This window comes from Diplotaxodon limnothrissa, unplaced genomic scaffold (assembly GCF_057381915.1).
Source record: "Diplotaxodon limnothrissa isolate DT_005_m unplaced genomic scaffold, D_limnothrissa_male_GT1.1 unmapped_scaffold_6, whole genome shotgun sequence".
Classification (NCBI taxonomy): Eukaryota; Metazoa; Chordata; class Actinopteri; order Cichliformes; family Cichlidae; genus Diplotaxodon; species Diplotaxodon limnothrissa.
Genome location: NW_028188560.1, coordinates 1,293,321 through 1,313,822, shown reverse-complemented (window position 1 = coordinate 1,313,822; position 20,502 = coordinate 1,293,321). Strand labels below are relative to the sequence as shown.

General features: G+C 41.5%; 1 protein-coding gene and 1 pseudogene across 1 annotated transcript; one reads left to right on the top strand and one right to left on the bottom strand.

Annotated features, from left to right (window-relative positions):
* LOC146606827 (tonsoku-like protein) overlaps positions 1-2,037 on the bottom strand; it is a 36,045-nt pseudogene extending 34,008 nt beyond the window's left edge.
* A 253-nt stretch (positions 2,038-2,290) lies between these two features.
* On the top strand, positions 2,291-19,668 carry LOC146606826 (uncharacterized). The gene is made up of 4 exons (XM_085349365.1): positions 2,291-2,490; positions 8,112-8,363; positions 18,632-19,555; positions 19,640-19,668. The coding sequence occupies exons 1-4, from the start codon at positions 2,328-2,330 to the stop codon at positions 19,666-19,668; spliced, it is 1,368 nt and encodes a 455-aa protein (XP_085205491.1). The 5' UTR covers positions 2,291-2,327.
* Positions 19,669-20,502: the final 834 nt, after the last annotated feature.

Genomic DNA, 20,502 nt, shown 5'->3' with positions numbered 1-20,502 from the left:
TGATATCGCGATGACAATAAATTTTCGATTTATCGTGCAGCCCTAAAAATTACACGTTGTAATTTTTATAACAACACAAAATCACACCCGACTTACCTCTAAACCTTTGCGCCTCGTCGTCTGACACATCAATGCCTTCTTCCATCAACTTTATAAGGAGCTCCTCCATCGATAACCCCCTGAGAGTCATTTTCTGCGTCAACGTTAGTCAGCGCGGAGGCGGAGCACTCATCGCTGCTGGCTTTTCAGCCTTTGTGATTAATGCGCGTTGCGAACTTGATACATGGAAATACAACATTGTGGTATTAATGCACAGTTGTTTAGAAACCGTTATGCTGTCTTGGCGAACTATATTTGTAACTTACAAAATGTAGTCACCGTAACATAAAAATCTGCTTGACATTTTAACTTCCAAAGAACCTCGGTTTAACTTGATGTTGCAAATTCCATAAAAACCTCCCAATTAATGAACAATTCTAGGATGTAGTAAAAGCGAAAAAGTAAATGGCCAAACATAACAGTAATATGATTTCACGTTTTTGAAGGCTACAACCAAGATTTAAAACATTAAAAATTATAACTGGAACTTAATAAAATGGAAATGGACCAGTTTTTTTTAACATCATTTGGTTGTGCCTGCATGTCATTGTGTGTTTTTTTTTAAAATATAATTTAACATAACTTACACAAAGGTAGGTTACAGATATTCTTTGCATCATAGGATAATTTACGTACAGAGGAGAGGACCAACAGATTTGATTATAACATGTAGCTTTTATGAGCACACTCACATCTCATATGAATTTTACAATTAACCAGGCCCATCCAGATTTTCCCATGCTGACCCATTACCACATTCTGCCACTGTCACTGCAGTACAGGTCAAAATGGTACAGATTTGTACTTTAAATTGTACCTTTAAAGGGGCATTTCTGGACTTTTAAAGGCCAGTATTATACTTTTAAGGGAACATTTTAAAAAAATGTACCTATAGGTACAAAAATGTTCTTCTCTCATACCTCTATTTCTGAGAGTGCACGAGCAAACTTCAGCCAGAACCTGCAATACAAACCCATCAGTTATCCTGCACTGGTGCAGGAAAGTGAAGCCAAGGATTCAATCCCAAAAACTGTGATTCCTTCAGTGTCTTCTGGAAGCTGGCTCCAAAAGCAAGTCAGCATCCAGTCTGGTAATAGAAATGGTTCTAATCTTTACAGTTTCTCAGATTGTAGTTTCTCAGGCAGCTTAACATAATCAGCCCTTCACCTTCTTACCAGAATCATACAGTCTAAAACCTGCACGCCTCATCTGGGTAATGAAAGATGAAGTCATTGTGGAAGGACCTAGAACCTCCATTCCTTCTATCAGTGATTTAAAAAAGACCTCTGTGTCTATGAGAAAGTCTATTTTATGAATTTGGGCCATACTTTGCCTAAGAAAAGGAGTATGCTCACTGGCTGACATGCAAGCTGTTTCACAGTCATAGCCATCCTCTTGTCACTGTGGGTTTTTTTAAAAAAAAATCCAAGATAGCAACAGTGACAACATTTGTCTTAAACACTCGTGATCAGACTTCATCAACCAATCATGGTAGTCTTCAGCATCTTTTAAATTGTCTGTGGTCCAAGTATGGTCACTTCTGGCTCTCCTCAGTGTCACCTCACCTCTTCATTTGTGTGCAGGACGGCCAGTAGCTGGTCCTGCGGGGAGAGCAGAGCGCCTTCTTTCTGCAGAGAGAGACGAGGCAGGAGGCCACATTTCTGGTAGTAATGCTGAGCTGCCTGCTCACACAGCCACGACACAGAGCAGGAGTTGGCCTCACTGGGATGCAGAGCAATGACCGGCGATTAAACAGAAATTAAAAACAAAACAACAACAACAACAAAAAAAAAACACTATACCAATCAGATTGGGATTTATTTTTATATACTGCTCAAACTTAAAAGTTTTCACCGACCTTTGTGGAACTGGGATCAGGAAGACGTCTTCCTGAACCCGGACCCTCATTCTGATTGGTGGAGGAAGTGACGTGGGCATAGGAGCAACCAAAGTTTGAGTTGGAGGCTAGAGTAAACAAAATAAAACATTCAAGCACTGTTAAAACATCTGTATTTAATGTCATCAACTCTTTGTAGAAAGACAAAGCAGAGTCTGTACTAGAGAAATCAGGAGACCTGACGAGGGCAGTATTACGCCTTTTATACCTCCAGCCTACCGTAAATTCAGTAGAAGAAGAATAGCAGCAATGGCGCCATTGAGAGATCCCATCGCGATCCTGAATTAAGTTTGAAGATGTTGGTTTGGCCGTGTCGGTTGTTGTTGCAATAATGTCTTCAGTTCAGAATCTTAGAGAGTTTATCAAGGAGAGATTAACTTCTGCTGCAGAAGAAATCTTCTCAGAGTTTGAAAAAACGATCGTCCGGTATGAGGAAGAGATCCGTCAGCTAAGACTGCTTGATATCAGACCCGGGATAAAGTCACACAATACAGGTGTGGAGGTGTGAGGGTTGCGGGATCATCGTGTGATTCACGTGGGCATGATCTAAATGCATTGAACTAGTAATACACCACAGTAAAGTGTATGAAGTTATATCTGTGCAGTGTTGAGAAGGTTACTTTTAAAATGTTTTCCACGAAAGATTACAGAATACATGGCCCAAATGGAGTTTGTAACTATTCCATTAAGTTACTCAATGTGAATAACGTATTCTGAATACTTTGGTCCGGATTACTTTATTACTTGCTTGTTACAACTACTTGAATGTACTATTGCTGTGTGAATTATTGCTATAACTGAAGGCTACTAGCCACCGAGCTAACATTGTTAGCTGGCTTTAGCTAAAGTTATTTCATAGACTAAAGACTGTTAGACTTGATTCATAGCATTAACATCCTGCTAGCTACAAACAATCATGTGCAGTTCTGAAAGCAATCTCAAGTAAATTTTTAAATCGTGATGTAAAATGAGTAACAGTAGGGTGGACATTAGGCAAGGCTGCAGTTTTTGCAGCGATCTCGTATAGAACACAATTTCTGTATCAGTAATAGGTTTTCTTTCTGTTTGCTTTCAGAACTGCACATAATTATTTGCAAGTAGCAGGTTGTAATGCAGCCTTCAGTAATAGTAATGAGTCACACAGCAATAGTACATCGAAGATTCTGAAGTGAGACATAACCTAGATAGCTACATAAACTAATACAAGGTAGTTGTAGTAGGCTTACGTTAGGGCTGTACAATCAATAAAGATGAGGCAGAACCTGGTAGCTCCAAACAGAAGGACCAGTCAAAACAAATTGAGGATGTTATTCCTAAATGAGGGGCTCCCCCTGTTGCATGGACATGGTTTGGTTATGAAAAGTCTGACACGGATCAGAAAACTGTACTATGGAAATTATGCCCAGACTGGTTCCCACCACGGACTCAAACACGACAAACCTCTTCGACCACCTACGCATGAATCATGTGAAAGTTTGTGGAGAGAGTTTATAGATGAGAAGCAAAAAAGAGCCATCAGGTGCTCAAAATAAACCTTAGACTCATACGTTAGAACAGGCTTTTCCCCCACGTGTAATAAATACTCAAAAAGAAAATGGCGGCCGTTACAACATATATCTAAAAATATATAGTGCATTGGTCAAAATACTCGACTCCAGGTACACGACACCCAGCTGAAAACACTTCATGAAAGTCAAGTTGCCCGATATTCACAGAATTTACAGAAAAAGCACTATTTTGTCATATATATCATTATCGGGACGAGAAACGTCTTATATTGGGATATGAGATTTTGGTCATGTCACACAGCCCTAGCTAATGTTAGTCTTTAAAAAAAGAATGTACTTCCAGATGTTTCTTTCGGGTGGAGTCTTTATAGTTGAGAGCAGCTCGGTTTCTGGGTCCATTGTATAACTGACGCCACCAACATTACCAAGACACTTACACTAGAGCTTCTTGTTGCGTGTTTTGTTTGGGTTTCCGGTAATGCGTGAAATCAACAAAATTAGAGAGGGTATAGCCTGACATATGAAACAGGAAAAGACCATCGTGTAATCCATTTATTTAGAAGTAACTGTATTCTAATTATTACCAAATTATCGGTAACTATCGGCGGCACGGTGGTTAGCACTGTTGCCTCACAGCAAGAAAGTCCTGAGTTCAATTCCACCATCAGGCCGGGGTCTTTCTGTGTGGAGTTTGCATGTTCTCACCGTGTTTGCGTGGGTTCTCTCCGGGTACTCCGGCTTCCTCCCACCGTCCAAAGACATGCAACTTGTGGGGATAGGTTAATTGGATAATCCAAATTGCCACTAGGTGTGAATGTGAGTGTGAATGGTTGTCTGTCCCTATGTGTTAGCCCTGCGACAGACTGGCGACCTGTCCAGGGTGTACCTCACCTTTCGCCCTATAACAGCTGGGATAGGCTCCAGCGCCCCCTGCGACCCTGAAAAGGATAAGCGAATGGATGGATGGATATCGGAATACAGTTACTCATGTTTTGTATTTTAAATGCATAACGCCGGTACATGTATGCCGTTACTCCCTAACACTGCATCTATGTAAACATACTTACGGCCACTTTGTTAACTACACCCGTTCAACTACTCTTTAATCCAAAATGTAATCAGCCAATCAGATGGCAGCAGTCCATGCATTTCAGCATATAGCGATCAGTGACGGTGATTGAAATCACTTTGATCATGGTGTGGGTGTTGGTGCCACATTGGCTGATCTGAGTATTTCAGAAACTGCTGATCTGTTTAAATTTCCAGCACAAACATCTGCATGATTTACAGAGAGTAGTCCAAAAAAGAGAAAATATGCAGTTCCCTTAAAATGACATTGAGTTCTCTGTACTCGGGTCTCCAGAGTTACCAGCTCTCAACCCAACAGAGCATCTTTGGAATGTAGTGGACCATGAGATTTGCATCATATTTATTAGTAAAATGTTAAAAGATTAGCATTAACAGCATATCTTACCTGCCGTCGTAAAATACTTTAAGCTTTCATGATCATATTCAGATCATGCTGCTGTTCATTTGTTTGTTTATTCACAGTGTGTGATGATCACTGGCAGTCACATCTAAAAATCAGACCCCAGACAGCTGTAAGGTTATCAACATCATCCAGTGAACAAATGACTATCAGTGAATGTTTCTGTGGCAACATAAAACGCAAGCTAAATTCTCAATAGGTGACCGTTTTCATCCTTCTTGAGCTTTCTTATCATCACATTAGTCACTATTTTCTTGTGTCCTTTTGTTGAACACGAAGGTCTGGATGATCAGCAGTTCTGTGACCATGAGAGGAGCTCCAGTCTCAACCAGGAGGACCCAGAGCCTCTACAGACTAAAGAGGAACAGGAGGAAATCTCCACCAATCAGGGAGGAGAGCAGCTTGCACTGAAGCAGGAGGATGAAGGGATTAATGTCTGGACCGGAGAACAGCTGGATTTGTTGTGGAAACCTGGATCACGGCTGACCAGATTTGGTATGTAAAAGTGTAATAAGCAGATTTCATAATATAGAAATGAATATGACTTATAACAAAATGTCACAAAGACACATGGCGTGCATTACCGCCTGGGATACTGCCTCACTGGAGACATGTTTTCTGTTTCAGATTTAAGTCATGTTAGCCCAGAACTGTACGCAGAATGTAGAAAAATGTTGAGACAATGAAAACTGTGGATTATTGGCCACAAGGACCAAGTTGGAGTAGTGAGCTGTACGCCTCATAAATGATGACTTTCTGCATGTAAACAGAATTCTTCTCTGTTCGCTGCATGAGAGAGAATATTTAAATATCGCTCACATATCTGAGAGACCTGCTCACAGTGTGACTTTTTTCTTGTGTGTTCTGTCCATCAAGACCTCCCACAGCAACATGATTGTAAGGAAAATGAGGATCTGGATGACCCGCAGGTCTGTAGCCAGGAAAGGAACTCCAGTCTGGACCAGCAGAACACAGAAACACTATAAAATAAAACTACAATATAAGACGAGAAACGTCTTATATTGGGATATGAGATTTTGGTCATGTCGCACAGCCCTAGCTAATGTTAGTCTTTAAAAAAAGAATGTACTTCCAGATGTTTCTTTCGGGTGGAGTCTTTATAGTTGAGAGCAGCTCGGTTTCTGGGTCCATTGTATAACTGACGCCACCAACATTACCAAGAGACTTACACTAGAGCTTCTTGTTGCGTGTTTTGTTTGGGTTTCCGGTAATGCGTGAAATCAACAAAATTAGAGAGGGTATAGCCTGACATATGAAACAGGAAAAGACCATCGTGTAATCCATTTATTTAGAAGTAACTGTATTCTAATTATTACCAAATTATCGGTAACTATCGGCGGCACGGTGGTTAGCACTGTTGCCTCACAGCAAGAAAGTCCTGAGTTCAATTCCACCATCAGGCCGGGGTCTTTCTGTGTGGAGTTTGCATGTTCTCCCCGTGTTTGCGTGGGTTCTCTCCGGGTACTCCGGCTTCCTCCCACCGTCCAAAGACATGCAGCTTGTGGGGATAGGTTAATTGGATAATCCAAATTGCCACTAGGTGTGAATGTGAGTGTGAATGGTTGTCTGTCCCTATGTGTTAGCCCTGCGACAGACTGGCGACCTGTCCAGGGTGTACCCCACCTTTCGCCCTATAACAGCTGGGATAGGCTCCAGCGCCCCCCGCGACCCTGAAAAGGATAAGCGAATGGATGGATGGATATCGGAATACAGTTACTCATGTTTTGTATTTTAAATGCATAACGCCGGTACATGTATGCCGTTACTCCCTAACACTGCATCTATGTAAACATACTTACGGCCACTTTGTTAACTACACCCGTTCAACTACTCTTTAATCCAAAATGTAATCAGCCAATCAGATGGCAGCAGTCCATGCATTTCAGCATATAGCGATCAGTGACGGTGATTGAAATCACTTTGATCATGGTGTGGGTGTTGGTGCCACATTGGCTGATCTGAGTATTTCAGAAACTGCTGATCTGTTTAAATTTCCAGCACAAACATCTGCATGATTTACAGAGAGTAGTCCAAAAAAGAGAAAATATGCAGTTCCCTTAAAATGACATTGAGTTCTCTGTACTCGGGTCTCCAGAGTTACCAGCTCTCAACCCAACAGAGCATCTTTGGAATGTAGTGGACCATGAGATTTGCATCATATTTATTAGTAAAATGTTAAAAGATTAGCATTAACAGCATATCTTACCTGCCGTCGTAAAATACTTTAAGCTTTCATGATCATATTCAGATCATGCTGCTGTTCATTTGTTTGTTTATTCACAGTGTGTGATGATCACTGGCAGTCACATCTAAAAATCAGACCCCAGACAGCTGTAAGGTTATCAACATCATCCAGTGAACAAATGACTATCAGTGAATGTTTCTGTGGCAACATAAAACGCAAGCTAAATTCTCAATAGGTGACCGTTTTCATCCTTCTTGAGCTTTCTTATCATCACATTAGTCACTATTTTCTTGTGTCCTTTTGTTGAACACGAAGGTCTGGATGATCAGCAGTTCTGTGACCAGGAGAGGAGCTCCAGTCTCAACCAGGAGGACCCAGAGCCTCTACAGACTAAAGAGGAACAGGAGGAAATCTCCACCAATCAGGAAGGAGAGCAGCTTGCACTGAAGCAGGAGGATGAAGGGATTAATGTCTGGACCGGAGAACAGCTGGATTTGTTGTGGAAACCTGGATCACGGCTGACCAGATTTGGTATGTAAAAGTGTAATAAGCAGATTTCATAATATAGAAATGAATATGACTTATAACAAAATGTCACAAAGACACATGGCGTGCATTACCGCCTGGGATACTGCCTCACTGGAGACATGTTTTCTGTTTCAGATTTAAGTCATGTTAGCCCAGAACTGTACGCAGAATGTAGAAAAATGTTGAGACAATGAAAACTGTGGATTATTGGCCACAAGGACCAAGTTGGAGTAGTGAGCTGTACGCCTCATAAATGATGACTTTCTGCATGTAAACAGAATTCTTCTCTGTTCGCTGCATGAGAGAGAATATTTAAATATCGCTCACATATCTGAGAGACCTGCTCACAGTGTGACTTTTTTCTTGTGTGTTCTGTCCATCAAGATCTCCCACAGCAACATGATTGTAAGGAAAATGAGGATCTGGATGACCTGCAGGTCTGTAGCCAGGAAAGGAACTCCAGTCTGGACCAGCAGAACACAGATCCTCCACAGACTAAAGAGGAACAGGAGGAAATCTCCACCAATCAGGAAGGAGAGCAGCTTGCACTGAAGCAGGAAACCAAAGGCATCATCATCTGGACCGGGCAGGAGCTGGGCATCATGTGGAACCCTGAAGTAAAGTTGCACAGAATAGGTATGCAAAACTTTAATAGATAGATTCAGTTTTGTATTAAGAAATCTAACTCATGTTGGGTCCTAATCAGACCTCCAATATACTTTATAGAGGCACATGAAGAATTTAAAGACCGACTGCAATAAGGAAACTGACGTAATATTCTAAGAGCCAAAATGTCTAGCCCTCCCAGTGTCGCCCCTGTCAGGACTGTCTTATGTTGAAAATAATTGAGTACAAGAGAGAGGAAGACACCCTACAATGAGTTGAAACGTCAGCTTGTTATTTATTCCTCCATATTCATATTTGTCATTCATATGGTCACTTTGTTTGTCCCTCCAAATTGCAGTCGTCACTCCTTCGCCTGTGCTGCGCCCCTGCACCTGCAGGCACACTTACAGTGAATATCAAATTTAATAACAGGAAATTAACTAGGCATGTACTTTTCTTTCTTTTTTTGGCCACATTTTTCAAGTGACTTATATTTGACAACAGCATATAAAAAAATAAAACAAAAAAAAGAACTTTAAATTATGTTTTTGGTGTGCCATCTCAATGTTTTCAGTGGCCCCCATATGGCCACCCATATGAAAAAATTCTGGAGCCGCCCCTGTACATTATGACTGAGTACATCCACTAAACCTTTTGTGGATAACATAACAATCCCCATGAGGACTGAACGATCAATTTAAAAATAAAATATATCGATTTGAAACTAAGCTTTTAGCAAACCACACAACACTATGATAGGTGTGTCCTTGTGCCATGTGTTTCTGGGTCTTTCTTCTTCTTTCCCTTTGGATTCCAGCACAAGGCCTGTGTAGTGATGTTATTGGTGGACTTCCTGATTGTGTGGCCAATCCAGCACCACTTTCTCTCAGAACTGTATTGCTATTGGTTTCTGGTTTGTACTTGTCCACAGTTTGTAATCCTCTCTGGCCACTGGATACGGAGGATTTGTTTTAAGCAGCTGCTGATGAATGTCTGCAACATACAAAGCGCTGTCTTTGCTTCATGTTTACGAGCTATAGAGAAGTATAGGTGTGACCCTGATTTTAAAAATGCTCAGCTTCAGAATCAGAATCAGAATACTTTATTCATCCCGAGGGAAATTAGGGTTACAGCAGGCAGCACGCTAATGGCGCATGCGCACTTACAAAGGAACCTTCTGACCAACTTTACACAAACATCACATTGGGCAGACATGGACATTATGGACAATGCTGGGCATCCTCTGCACACGGCCATTAACAACCAGAAGAGTCTGTTCAGTGACAGGTTGCTTCTCCCAAAGACAAGAACTAACAGACTTAAAAACTCCTTTGTCCCACACGCCATCAGACTGTTTAACTCCTCCCTGGAGGGGAGAGGGAGGGGAAACAGGAGGACAAAGGAGGGGGGAACAACTAAGCTGTAGTGCCTCTTCACCTCACTGTGCAATACCTTTTGTGCAATACTTTTGTAAATAGTCAACGGTGCAATAGACTCAATACTTGAAATGTGCAATTCACTTGTATTTTTATTTTTATTCCTATTTATTCTATTTATCCCCTTCGTATATTTTATTTATATTGTCTCTGTATTTATATATATGTGTGTGTGTGTGTGTGTGTGTGTGTGTGTGTGTGTGTGTGTGTGTGTATATATATATATATATATATATAATATTCTGTAACTCTGTAACTTCTGTCGGTGCTGTGCTTTTTTGGAAATCGAATTTCCCAGAGGAACCCACCCGAGGGATTAATAAAGTTCTATCTAATCTAATCTAATCTAACATGTCAGAAAGGTAGGCTGATAGGAAAAAACAACGAAAATACACTACATGAGGTAAGAGGAGGAGAAAAAAAACTCCACTCAGACTGAGCTCCTAGTGGGAGAACAGTTTGATAACAGAAAAAACACCTCAGCACAAAAGCACATGACTATCAATACACCATAGAAACACAAGACAAGCAACAGGGGCGGGTAAAGGGTAAGAGAGAGCCGGTGTAGACAGCGCATCCGGTCCTGCAGCATCTGTGCTGGTCCAGTTGACTGCTATCTTCCCCGGTAGGGCACAAGCATCGAAGGCGTTGGAAAGGGAGAGGGGATGAGTGAGTGCTTATCAGTGTAAGTGTGTGTGTCTGCGTGTCCATAGTTTAGCTGAGACAGTGTCCTTCGGCCTATCAGGCTAAGTAAACAGTCCTCCAGCCAATCCAGGTGTCCTTGCATGGGATGGGAAGAATAGCCGTAACACAGCTTGGTGAAATTTCTGACCTCTTGAGTTTCAAACATTTTTTAAAATGATGTTGTTTATTTTTTCTTACTTTTTTTTACACTAAATTTACTAACCCAAGGTGTTATTCACCCCTACTGAGATTTTCAAAGGTCGTCAGCTCAATTCTCCTGCTTTTGTTGTGCAAACCACCCATTATCTTTGAGGCCTGGCACGTTTACTCAGAGTAGCTCAGATCCAAGGCAGGCCAAACCTCTGTGTTACAACCTTCAGAAATGCCTGCCGTATCTATACAAAATATCCCACACATTGACTGACCTGCAAATGTGTAAGACACATTCACAATATATGGAAACACAAGTCTGTTTTATTTATAAAAAATTGTGTGAAAACAGAATGAAAAGTTGCTAATACAATGACATGAGTGACATGTGTGATCTCCCCAGCGTTGCATGTTCTCTCCTTTGCCTGTTCATGTAAAAATAGCAAAACATAAAAAATTAATTCTGTCCCTCAGTTCCAGGTTGGTTCATCTCTTCATCTTTCTGCCTTTTGTCTTAGGTTACTCTCCCACACAGTCTGTCTGTCTGTGTCATAGTCTGTTTGCAGCATTCAGCAATGCAGTTCCTTGACTCTCACCACAGATCTTCCATTGTGACTGTGTATGTGAGGGAGTGGCATTGCATTACTTCAGCACAGTGCTGTGCATAAAAGCAGACAGCCCAGGCTGGAGAATCATTTCTTCTTCGCATTTCTGACAAGGCACATCAGGATGGCCTCTGTATCACTGCCTCACAGGAAGAACATCTGCGCGCAACAGGCGCGCATCCATTTCCTTGCTTCAGGAAATGGATGAAGCAGACTCTGATGGAGGAGAGGTTTCATTTGTCCAGCAGGCCACTGATACCTCCTCAGAAGAATCTAAAAAGGAGACGGAACAAGAACCCAACATGCCTCCATGGAAGAGGCACCGTGGTACTGGGAAGCCCAGTCTGAGCCACACGGCAAAAGACGGCACTGTGTGGGTAGAGGAGGACATTGGAATGCCCAGTGCAGTAGCAAATCGCTCGTGCTTCACTCGTGCTGGACCCACAGAGTCTGCTAAGGTCTGTCATTGCCATAGTACGTAGGGCTGCTCAATTAATCGAATTTTAATCACGATTACGATCTGGGCTTTCAACGATCATTAAAAATGACTGAGCCGATTATTAGCCCCTCCCTAATTTATCCGCGACACCTTAAAGGCCGGTCCGTGAAAATATTGTCGGGCATAAACTGGTCCGTGGCGCAAAAAAGGTTGGAGACCGCTGATTAAGAGGACCCGAGGGAAGCTCGGAAAGCTAAGCAGAAGTTATTTGGAGAGTGACTGCCGTTGGTTGAAAAGAGAGTTTAAAAAAAAACAAACTTCAGTGGTGTTGCACACTATTTTATATTATTTTTTTAAAGTCATTGTTAACCCTTTAAAGCCGGTCAGAGCAGCACGCTCCGTTTTGCGTAACTATTTTTAAATCCCTGTAGAACCTGAACCGTGTAAGCTAGCGCAATAATTTGTTTTGCATATGAAACCGGAGGAGTTGTACTTACATCTGATGCCATCAGCTTGTCCTCGGTCACGGTTTCGTTCCACATATAGCTTTGCAAAAATTGCATAAAAAGCGCTTGCAGGAACAAAAACATAATATTCCAGAAACACGCTTTGCCGTTCCTATCAGCTGTTCGTAACACTTCCCACAGTGAAATGATGCACATGCTGTTTTCTTTGCAAATTTGCATCATAGGATTGTTTTTTGTTTTTCCTGCAGTATATAAAAATTGCTGTATCTCCAAAATAAAACTATGAAGACACTCAAAATAAATTTCCTGTGGTGGGAAACTATTTTTTGCAACTTTATTGTATTTAAAGTTTTGAGGGATAAGCCCCTTAAATTTCTCCAAGTAGAAATATACAGTGGGGCAAAAAAGTATTTAGTCAGCCACCGACTGTGCAAGTTCCCCCACTTAAAATGATGACAGAGGTCAGTAATTTGCACCAGAGGTACACTTCAACTGTGAGAGACAGAATGTGAAAAAAAAATCCATGAATTCACATGGTAGGATTTGTAAAGAATTTCTTCGTAAATTAGGGTGGAAAATAAGTATTTGGTCACCTCAAACAAGGAAAATCTCTGGCTCTCACAGACCTGTAACGTCTTCTGTAAGAAGCTTTTCCGTCCCCCACTCGTTACCTGTATGAATGGCACCTGTTTGAACTCATCATCTGTATAAAAGACACCTGTCCACAGCCTCAAACAGTCAGACTCCAAACGCCGCCATGGCCAAGACCAAAGAGCTTTCGAAGGACACCAGGAAAAGTATTGTAGACTTGCACCAGACTGGGAAGAGTGAATCTACAATAGGCAAGCAGCTTGGTGTGAAAAAATCAACTGTGGGAGCAATCATCAGAAAATGGAAGACATACAAGACCACTGATAATCTCCCTCGATCTGGGGCTCCACGCAAGATCTCATCCCGTGGGGTCAAAATGATCATGAGAACGGTGAGCAAAGATCCCAGAACCACACGGGGGGACCTGGTGAATGACCTGCAGAGAGCTGGGACCAAAGTAACAAAGGTCACCATCAGTAACACACTACAACGGCAGGGAATCAAATCCCGCAGTGCCAGACGTGTTCCGCTGCTGAAGCCAGTGCATGTCCAGGCCCGTCTGAAGTTTGCCAGAGAGCACATGGATGATACAGCAGAGGATTGGGAGAATGTCATGTGGTCAGATGAAACCAAAGTAGAACTTTTTGGTATAAACTCAACTCGTCGTGTTTGGAGGAAGAAGAATACTGAGTTGCATCCCAAGAACACCATACCTACTGTGAAGCATGGGGGTGGAAACATCATGCTATGGGGCTGTTTTTCTGCCAAGGGGACAGGACGACTGATCCGTGTTAAGGACAGAATGAATGGGGCCATGTATCGTGAGATTTTGAGCCAAAACCTCCTTCCATCAGTGAGAACTTTGAAGATGAAACGAGGCTGGGTCTTCCAACATGACAATGATCCAAAACACACCGCCCGGGCAACAAAGGAGTGGCTCCGTAAGAAGCATTTGAAAGTCCTGGAGTGGCCTAGCCAGTCTCCAGACCTCAACCCCATAGAAAATCTGTGGCGGAAGTTGAAAGTCCGTGTTGCTCGGCGACAGCCCCAAAACATCACTGCTCTCGAGAAGATCTGCATGGAGGAATGGGCCAAAATACCAGCTACTGTGTGTGCAAACCTGGTAGAGACCTATAGTAAACGTTTGACCTCTGTTATTGCCAACAAAGGTTATGTTACAAAGTATTGAGTTGTATTTTTGTTATTGACCAAATACTTATTTTCCACCCTGATTTACCAATAAATTCTTTACAAATCCTACCATGTGGATTCATGGATTTTTTTTTCACATTCTGTCTCTCACAGTTGAAGTGTACCTCTGGTGCAAATTACTGACCTCTGTCATCATTTTAGGTGGGGGAACTTGCACGATTGGTGGCTGACTAAATACTTTTTTGCCCCACTGTATTTGTGTGGGCTGAGATTTTACTTTCAAAGAAAACACAGTAATGATCAGATAAGCCCACATCAGACACAGTAATGTTTGAAATGCTCAGGCTCTTGGAGATCAGTAGGTCAAGAGTGTGTCCTCTATTATGTGTGGCCTCTGTTACATGCTGAGTCAGCCCAAAGTTGCCCAGAGTGTTACTCAGGTCTTTAGTCCCTTTGTCCTGAGGGTTGTCCACATGGATGTTAAAATCCCCAACAATAATTACACAGTCGAAATCAACACAGATCACAGACAGCAGTTCACTGAGGTCATTAAAAAAGTCTGTGCAGTATTTGGGAGGCCTGTAAACATTAAGAAACACAACTTTGGACGGGGCCTTCAGCTGTAAAGCCACATATTCAAAAGACTGAAAACTTCCAGGAGATAGCTGCTTACATTGAAATGATTCATTAAATAAGACAGCAACCCCTCCTCCTCTCCTGCTCACCCTGGCCTCACTGATAAAACTGTAGTTAGGAGGGGTCGTCTCGATGAGAACAGCTCCACTAAGCGAGTCATGGACTAAAGTAAAACAGTATGTTGGATGTGCCATGCAATGCTCAATTACATGGGTGGGAACTAGTGTGTTAGCGCAGTTAGCTCGTTAACGTGTTGGCCGTCTAGCCCCATGCACGGGGCGATCGGTGGTAGCTCGTTAACGGAGATTTGCCGTGTTGTGGCGTTAAGGTCATTTCAACGAGATTAACCTGAAAGCACTAGTGGGAACACAACGACTATGACTGCACATTTACGCCGACATCATCCTAGTGCAAAGACAAAAACAACAAGCATGCTACTAACTATAGCCGAGTCATTTAGACAGCTGTTAGCACATGATTCTCCTTATGGGGACCTGATATGTTTAATATGCTGCTGAGAATATAGCCCAGAAGAAGCGGATAGTATAGCTTTTATTTTGGAAAGAGACATTTCTCTGTAATAAACTCTCTTTTCCAAAGATGAGTGATTCCTCAATCAGATACAGGGCTCGCAAAATCGCTAGCCCGACATCCTGGGGCTAGCAATTTTTTCAGTCGGGCTACCAAAATCTATCTCTGCCCTGCCCGTCGGGCTATTGTAGGAAGGAAAAATATATGTCAATGCTTTTGCATTCTTTCAGAAATGTAGCTGGGTAATTATGTCATTGGCATCGGTGAGCCACTGTCAATATGTGACATATTGAAATCCCGTTTGAATTTGCGCTTGTTTTTTTGCTTTCACTTTGCAATTTTACAGGTCACCAGAGAACTTCAATCTATACATCTAAAAACCACAGACCAGGCGAGAAATTTGGGTGTAGTGATGGATGCAGACCTAAACTTAGAAAAACACATTAAGACAATAACAAAATCAGCTTACTATCACCTCAAGAATATTTCAAGGATAAAAGATCTGATGTCTCAACAGGACCTGGAAAAACTAGTCCATGCATTCATCTTTAGTAGGCTTGATTACTGTAACAGCATCTTTACAGGTCTACCTAAAAAATCAGTCAGACAACTACAGCTCATTCAGAACTCTGCTGCTCGAGTCCTCACTAAGACCAAAAAAGTGGACCACATCAGTCCAGCTCTGAGGTCTTTACACTGGCTGCCTGTCCGTCAGAGGATAGACTTTAAAGTTCTGATGCTGGCCTATAAAGCTCTGAATGGTTTAGGACCAAAATACATCAGTGACCTCCTAACCCAGTATGAACCTTCCAGATCCCTCAGGTCATCTGGATCCGGTCTTTTATCAGTTCTCAGAGTCAGAACCAGACACGGAGAAGCTGCATTCAGCTTTTATGCTCCTTATATCTGGAACAAACTCCCAGAAAGCCTCAGATCAGCTGAAACACTCAGTTTATTTAAATCCAGGTTGAAGACTCACCTGTTCTCAGCTGCATTTGAATAAAGCACCAAATCCACACTTTTAAGCTTAAATTTCAAAACTTACACTAACTACTGATCTTATCTATTTCTGATTTTATCTGTCTTGATTTTATATACTGTTTTGTTTGTTTGTTAATTAGTTAAGCTTAAATTTCAAAACTTACATTAACTACTGATTTTATCTACTGTTCTGATTTTATCTGTTTTGATTTTATATACTGTTTTGTTTGTTTGTTTGTTTGTTAAGTGGGATTAGAGCTCTGGGTAGCTCCCCAGCTGGGTCTAGACTGGGTCTAGAGAGTATTTTAAATTCGGGGAATTTAAAATAGAAAGTAGCTCGTCCACAGAAGGACTGGTAGCTCCCCTTACGATAAGGGTTCAGATCGCGCGAACAGGTGTGAAATGTGTGTGTTTAGTTAGTTTGTTTGTTTGCTTGTTTTAATCAATTTTAAATCATGCTTTTTATTTGTTTTTGTTTCTAATGTCTCTGTAAAGCACTTTGAATCACCTTGTTGTTGAATTGTGCTATACAAATAAATTTGCCTTGCCTTGCCTTGCCTTGCCTTGCTTACCTTCAGGGTCATACGTCACATGAAAACCAAAATAATTCCAAACGCCAGATCTGAATGAGGGTGGGGGAGGTTCATGTTGCAAGGAGAGCTTAACTTCTGTCTTGCTAGCTTGCCCTGCGCTCTTCATTCTGACTATGCTGTCTGTGTTGAGCGCTCAGTGGATCTGCGTTCGACTACTCCGCCTAGGCTGCACTGTCGAGCGCAGATCCACTGAGCGCTCCACACAGACAGCATAGTCAGAAGGAAGAGCACAGGGCAAGCTAGCGAGACAGAAGTTAAGCTCTCCTTGCAACAGGCAAATTGACCCTCATTCAGATCTGGCGTTTGGAATTATTTTGGTTTTCATGTGACGTATGACCCTGAAGGTAAGCGAGTCATGGACTAAAGTAAAACAGTATGTTGGATGTGCCACGCAATGCTCAATTACATGGGTGTGAACTAGTGTGTTAGCGCAGTTAGCTCGTTAACGTGTTGGCCGTCTAGCCCCATGCACGGAGCGATCGGCGGTAGCTCGTTAACGGAGATTTGCCGTGTTGTGGCGTTAAGGTCATTTGAACGAGATTAACCTGAAAGCACTAGTGGGAACACAACGAATATGACTGCACATTTACACCGACATCATCCTAGTGCAAAGACAAAAACAACAAGCATGCTACTAACTTTAGCCGAGTCATTTAGACAGCTGTTAGCACATGATTCTCCTTATGCTGCTGAGAATATAGCCCAGAAGAAGCGGATAGTATAGCTTTTATTTTGGAAAGAGCCATTTCTCTGTAATAAACTCTCTTTTCCAAAGATGAGTGATTCCTCACCAATTCCTCTGACATCGTCTTATTAATCGTTAGCTTACTATGCAAACATGACAAGTGAAATCTCCCGCAGCTTAAACATGTGAGAGGTTGATCGCGCAGAGAATCGCTGAGCTTATGTGAGTGCGCGTGTAAAAGCATTTCAGTTCTGCTGAGCCAAATAAGACAGGTCAGGGTGAAGAAGTGACAGCCAAATAAAAGCTTACCACAAAACGGAGAAGTTATGACAAATCAGACTATAAGGCAAAAAGAAAGTGCAGCTTTATGGTTTCATGGACAAAATAATTTCTGTGGCTGCAATATGACGAGCTATATAACCAGGGCTGCACATAAGTGGTCCACAGGTGCGCATTCGCTGTCAAAATAAAAAACGCGCACAAGGGTTAGGGTTAAATTTAAAAACTGTACTTTTGAGTTAAAATATATATTTATAATTTTAATAAATGACAAATTAAAAAGGCATGAACATTTTTTTTGTATCGAAAAAATATCGAACCGTGACACCAAAGTATCGAACCGAACCGAACCGTGAATTTTGTGTATCGTTGCACCCCTAATATATATATATTGGGGGTGCTAGTAGGTGTTAGGTTCAGGGAATTTACGCAAATTTGCACGGGGTTAGTAAATCTAGTGGTAGGGACTTGCACCAAGAAAAAAGTCAGTATTTCTAGTGTTAACCATAATGTAAACCAACAAGAGGCCACCAGACAGGAAAACATACAAAGAGACTTTAAGAGAATGCTAACTGCCCCAACAGTACTGACCTAAGCCTAATCTTAAAAGTAGAGAGGGTATCTGTCTTCCGAATCCAAATTGGCAGCTGTTTTCACAGAAGAGGGACCTGAAAGGTGAAGGTTCTACCTGCCATTCTCCCCAACTTTCAGGCAATGAATGGTTAATCTAAAAAATAAACAAAAAAATACTGCAGTGAGTGTCCTGTAAAGTTTTTAACTAATTTTAAATAAACTTTTAAATGTTTTGTGCACTTTGATTAAAAATTTTCAGGGATACGACTTTGTTTTGTTTGATTATATATCGTCTTTATTTTCTCATCGTAGATGGTCTGTTTATATTATTTGTAGAGTTTGTAAATGAGCAGCCAAAATGGTTTTCACTGAGTCAGCAAAACTGTTTCTCCCCACAACATGATTTTCATTGGTATATCTAAGCAACATGCTTACCATGTGGAGATTTGCTAATGGTTAAGGCAAAAAATGTATGCTTTTTGATCTGTCCCTTCAGATTTTCCACAACATGACTGTAAGGATGTGGAGGGGCTCACAAATCAGCAGGTCTGTAACCAGGAGAAGAACTCCAGTTTAGGCCAGGAGGATCCTTCACAGATTAAAGGGGAACAGGAGGAACTCAGTACCACTGAAGAGGAAAAACCGCTTGTACTAATGCAGGAGACTGCAAATTTTCCATCTCGTGAAAAAAGTGACCACAGTGAATCAGAACCATGCTGTGACCAGTGCCTTTCTCACAACTCTTCTGACACAGATGAGGATGAAAGCAAGGATGGTAACTCACACAGAAATAAGTCGGAGCAAATCGTATCAGGCTTGTCAGTTCAAAATTCCAAGACAGCTAAGTTATGTAGAACCTGTGGGAAAAGATTTATTTGGAAGTCAGACTTAACTAAACACATGCGAATTCACACAGGCGAGAAGCCACATTGCTGTAGTAGTTGTGGGAAAAGATTTACTAGGAAGAGTCACTTGAATATGCACATGCAAATTCACACAGGTGATAAGCCACATTGCTGTAGCACCTGTGGGAAAAGATTTACTAGGAAGAGTCACTTGAAGAGACACATGCAAATTCACACAGGTGATAAGCCACATTGCTGTAGTAGTTGTGGGAAAAGATTTCATGTAAAATCAAATTTGAAAACACACATGCGAATTCACACAGGCGAGAAGCCACATTGCTGTAGCACCTGTGGGAAAAGATTTACTGTGAAGGGTCATTTGAATATGCACATGCGAATTCACACAGGCGAGAAGCCACATTGCTGTAGTAGTTGTGGGAAAAGATTTCATGTAAAATCTAATTTGAATATGCACATGCGAATTCACACAGGCGAGAAGCCACATTGCTGTAGCACCTGTGGGAAAAGATTTACTAGGAAGAGTCACTTGAATATACACATGCGAATTCACACAGGTGAGAAGCCACATTGCTGTAGCACCTGTGGGAAAAGATTTACTAGGAAGAGTCACTTGAATATGCACATGCGAATTCACACAGGTGAGAAGCCACATTCTGTATTACTTTAGTACAGTTGAAAATGCATTTCGGAAACCATCCTACATGCTAAGTTTCATTCTTAGAAAATGGTGATGGCAGATCACATAAACAGTGTTTGGATCATTTAAAAATGAGCATTCGGAAAAAAAAACTTCATTTTGAAAAGGTTTTCAGAAGCTCAGTTTCTTTTTTCACACATGGACAAGAAAAAGTGTTTGTCTCGCAACATGAAATGTTTGCACCTTTATCACATTTGTCTTCACTCATATGTTCAATAAAACTGTTGGCATCACACTTCACTCATCTCCTGTAGATTTTGTGTTTTGGTTTCAATTGTGTTCCAAAAGCCTGAATCAACATCTTTCCAGCCTATAGAAATTCTGCAAAGCCTTTAAAATTTGCGACCCCACAATCCTGCTGCTCTTTGAAAAACTAACAGTACTTCCAAACGAGGAACAGTGGCACAGAGTGAAAATGATGAATTAATAGTGTAAGTTTAGGTCGGAGTACGGCATTTTCTGTGATTGAGTTTTAATTCAAGGAGGAACAAAAGGTGTTACGGCACCTGAGGTTCTCATTCCCACACAATATTGTCCCGGCAGGAAGCAAAATGTTCCTGTGAATTTCTGGTTGATTGTTTGGTTTTGTTTAGCGCTAGCTTGATTTTATCAGTGAGCTTTGGCTTGTGTTCTTTCTCGTAAGCGAGAGAGGGATAGTTTTATGCTTGGACATGTCTGCAACGGGCCCTAGTTTGTGTTATTTTAGTAGTATTTTGTTGGTTATGTCTGTTTTCGTTTTTGTTACAGTGCACTGAGATAAGAAAATCTGAGAGGTGTGATCCACCGGTGGTGATATGGTGATAT